The following is a 12168-nucleotide window of genomic DNA, read 5'->3' on the forward strand; positions in this document are numbered from 1 at the left end:
GGTCTTAACTGGTCTAAGATATTCTCCCAGACTTCACACAAGCACAAATCCCTCTAAAACCAGCTAATAAGACCAGACTGGGTGAGAAAACCTCATTAGATTAGACAGTTTAAGGTGGTTTGTTGGTCTAAGATGGTCTACACTGGCTTATATGTTCTCCAAGGCTTTAAAGAAGCCCCAAATCCCTCTAAAACCAGGTAACAGATAAAACTGGGTGACCAAATTACATTAGATTAGAGAGTCTAAGGTGGTTTGTTGGTGTAAGATGGTCTACATCGGCTTAGATGCTCTCCCAGACTTTACACAAGTCCCAAACCCCTCTAAAACCAGAAAAACAGACCAGACGAGATGACCAAACCACCTTAGACTGTCTAGGTCATGTAGTCTGGTCTGTATCAATCCTGAGAGTCCATCTAAGCCAACTTAGACCAGAGGTCTGTTCTGCTGGTCTAAGCCGATTTAGATGGTCGTCCAGGTTTAACACAAGTCCCAAACCCCTCTAAAACCAGCAAAACAGAGAAATCTGGGTGAGCAAATTACATTTGATTAGACAGTTTAAGGTGGTTTGTTGGTTTAAGATGGTCTACACTGGCTTAGATGTTCTCCCAGGCTTAACACAAGTCCCAAATCCCAAAAAACCAGCTAAACCAACCAGACTGTGTGAGCAAACCTCCTTAGACTAGACAGTCTAAGGTGGATTGCTGGTCTAAGCTGGTCTCCCAGTCTTGATACAAGTCCCAAAACCAGCAAAACAGACCAGACTAGGTGACCAAACCACCTTAGACTGTCTAGGTCATGTAGTCTGATCTGTATTAATCCTGGGAGTCCATCTAAGCCATTTTAGACCAGTAAACCACCTTAGACCGTCTAGTCTACGGTGGTTTGATCACCTAGTCTGGTCTGTTTTGCTGGTCTAAGCTGATTTAGATGGTCGTCCAGGCTTGATACAAGCCCAAAACCCCTCTAAAACCAGCAAAACAGACCAGATTGGGCGACCAAACCACCTTAGACTGTCTAGGTCACATAGTCTGGTCTGTATCAAACCTGGGAGTCCATCTAAGCCAGTTTAGACCAGCAAACCACCTCAGACTCTAGTCTACAGTAGTTTGGTCCCCCAGTCTGGGTTGTTTTGCTGGTCTAAGCTTATCTAAGCTGGTTTAGTTGGACGCCCAGGCTTAACACAAACCAGCTAAACAGACCAGACTAGGCGACCAAACCACCTTAGACTGTCTAGGTCATGTAGTCTGGTCTGTATCAAGTTATGGAGTCCATCTAAGCCAGCTTAGACCAGCAAGCCACCTTAGACTTTCTAGTCTACAGTGGTTTGATCACCTAGCCTGGTCTGTTTCACTGGTCTAAGCTGGTTTAGATGGTCGTCCAGACTTGATACAAGTCCAAAACACCTCTAAAACCAGCAAAATACGGACCAGATTGGGTGACAAAACCACTTTAGACTGTCTAGGTCACATAATCTGATCTGTATTAATCCTGGGAGTCCACATAAGTCAACTTAGACCAGCAAACCACCTTAGACTATCTAGTTTACAGTGGTTTGATCACCTAGTCTGGTCTGTTTCACTGGTCTAAGCTGGTTTAGATGGTCATCCAGACTTGATACAAGTCCAAAACACCTCTAAAACCAGCAAAACAGACCAGATTGGGCGACCAAACCACCTTAGATTAGTTTAAGCTGTTTTTTCAGCACTGAAAGACTCTCGAGAGTGAAAGAAAGATGGTATGAACGGAGAAAAAGAATAAAAAGGAGGAAATGAGGAAGGTTTGGAGACATGCAAACAGAAATCAATGAAATGAAGGACTCACATGGATGTGGCAGAGCATTGCTCTTGTCTGTGTGTTCGGAGGACTTCTGATATAAGGAACCTTTGGGAGAGAGGGAGGGATGGAGGGTGAGGGATGAAAATCAAATTCAACACAATCGGATTGAACAAAATCAAACAAGCCAAACAAAGACATGAGCGATGACGGCGACCGAGGGCGATTCTTCTCCATTTGGTGTCACTTTCACCCTCTCCTGGACTCTTTCTGCAGACAAACGAGGCGGCCGCAGACGCGCGAGGGAACGGCATCATCCGTCAGCCGCGTTTTAGTGCTTCATTAGGACTAACGAGCGAGCGGGATGGATCGTTTTAAGCTGATAAACAGTCGTGGAGTCAATGAGTCAAAAGCACTCGCAGCCTCACATCTGACACACGGACATGAGGAATCGGCCTCTCTGCTGCACTCTGGGAGCTGGACGCTATTAGAGGAGAGACGCCCGCTAATGTAGCATGAGGAACGGCTTTAAATCACATCCGCACTGACTCCAGAGGCCGACGGACCCCAGCGACGCAAGTGTATCTGCATATCGAGAGAGAGTGAGAGAATCGGCCGCAGGCCTGCGTTTCAATGAAATGCTTCCATGCTGTAGTTTTCTTTCCTGTTCTGATTCATTTCCTACGGAAGCTCATTACTGGTACATAAGAAAAAAACTTAAAAAGTTGAAATTATGAGAGAAAACGCCACGTAAGAAAAAAAGTTGATTATGAAAGTCGAATTTGACATAAAAAATCTAAATTATGAGATAAAAAAAAATCTAAATTATGAGAAAAAATTTCTGCCACATCAGAAAAATAAAGAAAAAGAAAGACATAATTTCAACTTTATGTTAAGACTTTTAAAGGTGCCCTAGAATTAAAAATTGAATTTTCCTCGGCATAGTTGAATAACAAGAGTTCAGTACATGGAAATGACATACAGTGAGTCTCAAACTCCATTGTTTCCTCCTTCTTATATAAATCTCATTTGTTTAAAAGACCTCCGAAGAACAGGCGAATCTCAACATAACACCGACTGTTACGTAACAGTCGGGATCATTAATATGTACGCCCCCAATATTTGCATATGCCAGCCCATGTTCAAGGCATTAGACAAGGGCAGCCAGTATTAACGTCTGGATCTGTGCACAGCTGAATCATCAGACTAGGTAAGCAAGCAAGAACAACAGCGAAAAATGGCAGATGGAGCAATAATAACTGACATGATCCATGATATCATGATATTTTTAGTGATGTTTGTAAACTGTCTTTCTAAATGTTTTGTTAGCATGTTGCTAATGTACTGTTAAATGTGGTTAAAGTTACCATCGTTTATTACTGTATTCACGGAGACAAGAGCCGTCGCTATTTTCATTTTTAAACACTTGCAGTCTGTATAATTCATAAACACAACTTCATTCTTTATAAATCTCTCCAACAGTGTGTAATGTTAGCTTTAGCCACGGAGCACTATCAAACTCATTCAGAATCAAATGTAAACATCCAAATAAATACCGTACTTACGCGATTAGACATGCTGCATGACAAACACTTTGTAAAGATCCATTTTGAGGGTTATATTAGCTGTGTGAACTTTGTTTATGCTGTTTAAGGCAAGCGCGAGCACGAGAATTTAAAGGGGCCGCAGCATAAAATCGGCGCATATTTAATTATGCCCCAAAATAGGCAGTTAAAAAAATGAATAAAAAAAAAAAATCTATGGGGTATTTTGAGCTGAAACTTCACAGACACATTCAGGGGACACCTTAGACTTATATTACATCTTGTAAAAAAAACATTCGATGGCACCTTTAAAATAAAAAAGACGAAATTATGGCTGTCTTTTTTCATAATTATGACGTGTCAATTTTGACAATTTTTTATCAAATGACTGTATATCAGAATTTCAACTTTTTGTCAATTTCAACTTTCATAATCTGATTTAGTATGTCATAATTTCAACTTTTTGTGTTGACTTTTTTTCTTGCGCGGCGGAAATTGTTCCTCACAATTTCAACTTTTTTCATAATTATGACTTGTGTCAATTTTGTCAACTTTTTATCTAACAAATCACTTTATATGTCAGAATTTTGACTTTTTAATGGCATAATTATGACTTTTCATGCCACTTAGTATGTCATAATTTATGACTTTTTGAAGTCATAATTTTGACATGTCAATTTATACTTTTTTAATGTTATAACTATGACGTGTCAATTTCGACTTGTTTTTTTTTTGTCATAATTTCGACGTTTTGTCAGTTATGACTTTTTTAGCCAGGATTTTGACTTTTTACATTAATTTCAACTTTTTAATGTCATAATAAAGACTTTTCAACTTAGTATGTCATAATTTCAACTTTTTGTCGTAATTATGACTTTTTGAAGTCATAATTTCAACATGTCAATTTATACTTGTTTTTTTGTCATAATTTCGACTTTTTGTCAGTTATGACTTTTTAAGTCAAAATTTTGACTTTTCATATCAATTTCGACTTTTTAATGTCATTTTGACGTCAATTTCTACTTTTACTTTTATAATTTTGATAATTTTTTATGTCATAATTTCTACTTTTTGTGTCATATTTATGACTTCTTGAAATCACGGTTTGGACGTTTTAAGTCAGAATTTCAACTTATGTCATAATTTCGAATTCTTCATGTTATAATTACTTTTTGAGTCATAATGCCAGTTTAGACTTTTTTGGTAATTATGACTTTGCCATAATTTTGACTTTTCATCTCATAAATATGACTTGGCATACCATACTTGGCATTTTTTATGTCGCAATTATGATAATTCTATAATTATGATAATTCTTGTGTGGTGAAAATGGGATTCCTACTGATAAAGAATAGTGGTGCATAAAAGCTTCAGACACAGAAGTCACGTGTGGATGTAGAAAACAGTCTACAGGCAGACAGGTAGATCTATCGATGGACAGATAATCGATGCTCTGATGGATGATGGAGTGTTTTTGTGCGCATGTAATGGACAGAGATGTTGTGCTGCGAGGAACTCATGTGACCTTTGACCTCTCTGCTGTACATCTTCCTGAAATGACCCAGTCAACCTCACAAACAGATGTTCGGGTCACATTACAGCCCAAAATGAAGATGAAAAAGAAAGAAAATGCTGTTGCTTCATATGAAACGGAACGGTGCAAATATTAGGTTTCATACTGCAAAAAAATTTGCACAAGATTTAGTTTCTGGGTGAAGAAAAAGCCGGTGTTTGCCCTTGTGTTTGTCGTGCCCTTTCCGCGGATCGATATGTCAAGAAAATGTCATCTGTCTGTGCGTTAAGTAACCAAAGCCCAGAAAAGCAACATCATAACAAAGTAAGACAGCCGAAGCTGCACACAAACACAGCGCTCGATTCACAGCCAAAGAGCCAAATCGAGAATAAGACTTCAAATTCAATCTGACCTGCACCTGAAACACAAGTTGAGCACTTTACAAACTCAAAAAGCAAATCATTTCTCTCAGCACATTACACACTCGCAGTGCCATTAACGCTCCGTAAATGCTTCCTAACGGCATGAACTCACGGTTCTGCTGGACGAGGTGAGTTCACGTATCATGTGTAATTCATGTCCAATGATATTTGCAATAATGTGAGCTTTCAGATGATGTGGACTCCAGATAAACGCCCAGTGAAGCGGTCATTAGCATGCACATAAGTGGTTTCACCCTTTTAGCTGGAGAAATGGGAAAAATCAATCAAGGGAAGTGAGCCTAAATCTATAACGTTATGGGTTTTATATTCCCCACAAACTAGCCATCAATCAGCACAGAAGTAATGCTCCCACAATGCATTTCACGAGGAAAATAGGAAGATTCAAATGACTTCATGGCATTTCCTGAAAGCTGCTTTAAAAGCTCAGTTAACAACTCAACAAAATCACTCGACCACTGAGAGCGTGCCACGGTACACTGCAAAAACTGACGCTCTTCCTCTGTGCTTCTGTCCTGTTCTCCAGCACAACTATCTGAACAAGATATGACTGAATAATGACTGTTTGTGTTTAAAACAAGATCAAAGTCAGAAAAATAATCTCAATCCACTTGATTTTTCTGACCTCACTGGTAAATATCTTATCTTGTTTTAAGCATAAAGTCACTTTTTTCCAAGACATAACGTCTTCAGTCATTTTGCTTCTCCAGTAAATGTATCTTGATTTAAGAATGTCTCGATATTTGTACTGGAAAACGAGAAGCAACATTATAAGATTAAAAATTTTCACCACATACAACAACAACAACAACATGAAATTACTTAAAAAGTCAAAATTATGAGGAAAAAATTTCCATTACGTAAGAAAAAAAAAAGTCATAACATAAAAAGTTGAAATTCTGACTTTCTTTGTCACAATTATGACTTTTGTCAACTTTTTATCTAACAAATGAATTTGTAAATTTCAAATTATGTCGATTTTAACTTTCATAATTCTGATTTAGCATTTTGTCTCTTGGTGTCAAAACCTTTTTTTTTAACGTGGCGGACATTTTTTTATATATAATTTCAATTTTTCATAATTATGACGTCAATTTTGTCGACTTTTTAAAGTCATAATTTTGTCTTATGTCAATTTCTATTTTTTTTATGTTTTAATTAAGACTATAATTAAGAATTTTGACATGCAAATTTTGACATATGTCAATTTCAACTTTCATAATTCTGATTTAGTATGTCAGAATTTCAAGATTTTTTACATTCAATTCAACTTTTTAATGTCATAATTTAGACTTTTCAACTTTTTGTTGTAATTATGACTTTTTGAAGTCATAATTTTGATGTCAATTTCTACTTTTTTAATGTCATAACTAAGACTTGTGTCATAATTTTGACATGTCAATTTTGACTTTTGTTTTTGGGCATAATTTCAACTTTTTGTCAAAATTGACCTTTTGAAGTCATAATTTTGACATGTCACTTTCTACTTTTTTAATGTCATAATTAAGACGTGCCATAATTTCGATTTTTTTACGTCATAATTTTGACTTCATGTTTTTGTCTTTTTAAGTCAGAATTTCAACTTATGTCATAATTTCGACTTAAATTTCACAAATATCTAAACATTCTTAAATCAAGATAAATTTCCTGGAGAAGCAAGATGTTTAATGAAAATGGAGTGAGTTTGAGCTTAAAACAAGAACAAATATCTGAAAGTTGAATCAGAAAAATCATCTTAATTCAAAGGGAAAACAAGTAGATTTTTTCTGACAAATTCTCACTGGCAAATATTTGTTTTTGTTTTAAGCATAACGTCACTTAATATCTTCAGTCGTTTCTCTTCTCCAGTAAATGCATCTTGATTTAAGAAAGTTCAGATATTTGTGCTGGAAAACAAATAAGATATAATCATTTTTGGCAGTATAACTCTATATTTTAGGACATGCATCATAGCGAAATCATAGTTTTCTCTGAAGTCAAATAAAGAAACATTTTGTGTCTTATTGCATTATGATGCATTGAAATTGAGCTTGTAAAACTGATGAAGAATCATTCCTGGAGTCTTCAGACAGACGATTCCTCCGAGACTCTGATCAATACACTCGCTCATCATTTACACGGCAAAATGAAATTGGTAATTAGATTCCTGATTATCATTAACGACTTTTGATTCAATCAGCGCTGCATCTCCGCGACCCCTGGCCATTTCATTTTCATGACCTAATCAAAATGAATATGAAACTCAACGTTTATTAAACGCTCTCGCTGCTTTTTCCGTTTCGCCCTCAACAAACATTTCTTACTGAGGAAACGTTTTTGTTTTTGCATTTCCAAACTGCAGCTGCGTTCTCATTTCAGCTGGCAGTGGAGTGAAGGGAGGATTAGCAGATAAACACGGGACGCGTCGCTTCAGAAGAGGGAAACATTTCGTCTCAAATCTCCTCTGGCCTTCACAACCTCTGCATGTATAATCAATGCCAAACAGCAGAGAATCAAGTTACTGTTTCACTGGATGCACTAAACAGAAAAACACGTCTTTTACAACTGCAACGGAAAAAGATCCCCATCCTGACTACAGCTGGAACGCGTTGGATTTTCCCACCGATCTGTTGGAGCAAACGAAAAAGCCTTTGTCATCATTTTTCAATAATTACCTTATTATTTTGTTTTTAGTGGCGGAAACAAGCTTACATAGACTACTGTGTAAAAATATTAATAAATCATACGTCTTTTGAAGGTTCTGAGGGTTTAGTGTCAATCTACGCTGTCTGTGTTACAGAATAGATGCTCCAATAACAATAATATTGTAATTTGTGTCGGAAGTTCAAATGACAACATGCAAAATCAAAACGGGACTTCTTAGTTATGAAATAGCAATTGCAAGATGAAAAAAGCCTAGTGGAAAACATCCAACAGCACTTTTTATTCACAAAAGCATTAAATCTGTGAAATATTGATATATTATTCATTGTTTAGGTCAGATTTCGCCTAAATGCTCACTATCACTATCATTTACTGCATGGAAAAGAGAAGTGTGAACATTCGACTAAACTTCTTCTTTTGTGTTTCACAGAAGAAAGAAAGTCTATGGTTCTGGAATGACACAAGAGTGAGTAAATGACTACAGAATGATTTTTAATGAATGAGTACAGCAGAATATTTTCTGTTTTCCCACTTACATGTGTTTAAAACATCTTCTGAAAGAGTTGAAGAACCATAAAACTGCTTGTCAACACGTATAATTGCCTTCACTAGAAAAACAGCTGAGAAAGAGTCTGAGCGGCTGTGATTTTCCTCTCTCTCTCTCTCTCTCTCTGTGATTCCTGTGCTTTTTAAAATAGGGTACAAATCATAGTAATCATAGACATGGAGCAATTATGAAACTTTCTGTAAGTACGATATAATCCCTTATCATTATTTTAAATATAGCTGCTGAATTCTGGCCTGCGAGTGGAGTCATTACATGCAGTATCACATCGCACAGCTATATTTACACTGCGGCTGACGTGACCGACAAAGCACATATTGTTTCTCCGACACCAACATCTATTTCAACCCAATCTGTTAGATGAGAACAGCTCTTCTGACGAGAGAAACATAAAATTAGAAGCAGAAGTGGACAGAAGGACACTGCAAAGTTCTAGAAAAACTATATAAACAACTTTACACAAAAAATGTCTAAGATAAGTATGAAAGGTCGTTTCCACATCGGAATAAAAAAATAAAAAAGGTAATTGCGACTCTCACAAAACGAACTTGTTTTCCTCACAATTTATAAAGTTTATAACTTGCAATTCTGACTTTTTTTCTCAGAATTGTGAGATATAAACTCGGAAATCTGAGAAAAAAAGTCAGAACTGCGAGATAAACTCGGAATTCTGAGAAAAAGTCAGAATTTTAAGATATAATCTCGGAATTCTGAGGAAAAAATATCAGAATTGCGAGATATAAACTTGTAATTCTGAGAAAAAAGTGAGAATTGCGAGATATAAACTTGTAATTCTGAGAAAAAAGTGAGAAGTGCGAGATATAAACTTGGAATTCTGAGAAAAAAAATCGGAGAATTGTGAGATATAAACCTGGAATTCTGAGAAAAAAGTGAGAATTGCGAGATACAAACTTGGAATTCTGAGAAAAAAGTGAGAAGTGCGAAATATAAACTTGGAATTCTGAGAAAAAAAATCAGAATTGCGAGATATAAACCCGGAATTCTGAGAAAAAAGTGAGAATTATAAGAAATAAACTTGGAATTCTGAAAAAAAAGTGAGAATTGTAAGATATAAACTTGGAATTCTGAGGAAAAAAGTCAGAATTGTGAGATATAAACTTGGAATTCTGAGAAAAAAAGTGAGAATTGTAAGAAATAAACTTGGAATTCTGAAAAAAAAAGTGAGAATTGTAAGATATAAACTTGGAATTCTGAGGAAAAAAGTCAGAATTGTGAGATATAAACTTGGAATTCTGAGAAAAAAGTCAGAATTGCGAGATATAAGCTTGGAATTCTGAAAAAAGTGAGAATTGCGAGATACAAACTCGGAATTCTGAGGAAAAAAAAGTCAGAATTGTGAGATATAAACTTGGAATTCTGAGAAAAAAGTGAGAATTGCGAGATATAAGCTTGGAATTCTGAAAAAAAGTGAGAATTGCGAGATACAAACTCGGAATTCTGAGGAAAAAAAAAGTCAAAATTGGGAGATATAAACTCAGAATTCTGAGAAAAAGTCAGAATTTTAAGATACAATCTCGGAATTCTGAGGAAAAAATATCAGAATTGCGAGATATAAACTTGTAATTCTGAGAAAAAAGTGAGAATTGCGAGATACAAGCTCGGAATTCTGAGAAAAAAGTCAGAATTTTAAGATACAACCTCGGAATTCTGGGGAAAAAATATCAGAATTGTGAGATATAAACCCGGAATTCTGAGGAAAAAAGTGAGAATTGTAAGAAATAAACTTGGAATTCTGAAAAAAAAGTGAGAATTGTAAGATATAAACTTGGAATTCTGAGAAAAAATCTGAGAATTGTGAGATATAAACTTGGAATTCTGAGGAAAAAATCTGAGAATTGTGAGATATAAACTTGGAATTCTGAAAAAAAGTGAGAATTGTAAAATATAAACTTGGAATTCTGAGGAAAAAGTGAGAATTGCGAGATATAAACGCGGAATTCTGAGGAAAAAGTGAGAATTGTGAGATATAAACCTCAGTATATTTTGTTAGATTTGAACTCAAAACATGCAAACACACTGACAGTGAGGTAAAAAATCAACTTAATCCAAGTTACATTCTCTAAAAACAGGACTCATTTTGTTTTGATATTTTAACTGGAAAACGAAACAGAAACACTGATTTATTTGCAGTGAAGGACGGGTGGAGAGGGTGAAACGATATCTGAGGTGTGATATGGGATTTGTGGATGCTGTAACAGAAAGCTCTGTGTGGAAAGCCTGTTTCTGTGCTATAAATATGTCAGGGCGGAACTCACTCTGCATACAGAGCCCATCTGTGCAGTTCTTGGACTGGAGCACCGTTCCCTCGCAGTCCTTCCCGCCGTTCTTGGGGGCCGGAGCGCTGCACTCCCGCCGTCTCCAGTGGGTGCACTCCGTCCCACATGGTGACCATTTGCTCCACTCCGTCCACAGGCCATCCACTGCAATGAAGAGACCAGAACATCAGAACTGGCCAGTCCACTGGTGTCCTTCTCAATGGACACGGTTCCTTCTTCAATATAGACTAAAACTAATGTCTTTTTTCAATTTAAGCAACTGTGTTTTATTATTTGTTATAATAATATTATGTAATATAATTGTCATTCAAATATTTAATTACTCAAATTATTATGTTGATAACTTGTAATGAAAAAACTATATAATATAATATAATATAATATAATATAATATTATTTAAATGCTGAATAAGGATTTTTTTTGTTGTTCCTTTAAATCTTATTTTTTAAAGATTTAAAAATACAAAGGTAAAAGATCCAACTCAAACTGTAAATTACTCAAATTATTATGCTGATAACTTATAATGATAAAAGTGTAATGATATAATATAATATAATATAATATAATATAATATAATATAATATAATAAAAATGTGAGGCCGCATTAAAAATATGGGATTTTTCATTTTATTTTTTTATTTAGAAGGATTTATTTATCCTATTAAATTTTATTTATTTAGGATCTAAACATTAAAAAAACAAACTAACAAATAAAACATAAAATTGTTACTCAAATGGTAAATTACACAAACATTATGCTGATAACAACTTTTAATGAAATATAATATAATATAATATAATATAATATAATATAATATAATATAATATAAAAAATAATATATATAATATATTATAATATACTACATTTTCAATGTGATATAATTTTTTTATATTTAAACACTGAAATAATGATTAATTCATCATATTAACTCCTATTTTTCCTACATATTAAAAAAATAAATAAAACAATGGTAAAAATTTAAATCGCTACTCAAATTATAATGATAAAAGTGTAATAATATAATATAATATAATATAATATAATATAATATAATATAATATAATAAAAATGTGAGGCCACATTAAAAATATGGGATTTTTCATTTATCATTTTTATTTATCTTATTACATTTTATTTATTTAGGATCTAAACATTAAAAAAACAAACAAACAAATAAAACAAAATTGTTACCCAAATTGTAAATTACAATGAAAAATGATATAGTATAATATAATATAATATAAAAAATAACATAATATAATATAATATAAAAATCCTACAGTTTCAATGTGATATCAAATTTTTTTTATTTAAACACTGAAATAAGGATTCATTTATACTATTAAATCTTTTTTAAATATTTAAAAATTGTTACTCACATTGTAAATTAC

General features: G+C 34.4%; 1 protein-coding gene across 3 annotated transcripts in view; it reads right to left on the reverse strand.

The window, feature by feature from the left end:
- unc5cb (unc-5 netrin receptor Cb) overlaps window positions 1-12168 on the reverse strand; it is a 218723-nt gene that overhangs the window by 32547 nt on the left and 174008 nt on the right. For 2 of the 3 annotated variants that reach the window (XM_048181360.1, XM_048181362.1), the window contains exons 7-8: window positions 10755-10919; window positions 1822-1881 (exon numbers count right to left, since the gene is read on the reverse strand). In XM_048181360.1, the coding sequence (XP_048037317.1) occupies window positions 1822-1881; window positions 10755-10919 (225 nt within the window). The remainder of the gene's footprint in view (window positions 1-1821; window positions 1882-10754; window positions 10920-12168) is intronic. The other variant, XM_048181361.1, reaches the window with a different exon arrangement.

This window comes from Megalobrama amblycephala, linkage group LG2, assembly GCF_018812025.1.
Source record: "Megalobrama amblycephala isolate DHTTF-2021 linkage group LG2, ASM1881202v1, whole genome shotgun sequence".
Lineage (NCBI taxonomy): Eukaryota > Metazoa > Chordata > Actinopteri > Cypriniformes > Xenocyprididae > Megalobrama > Megalobrama amblycephala.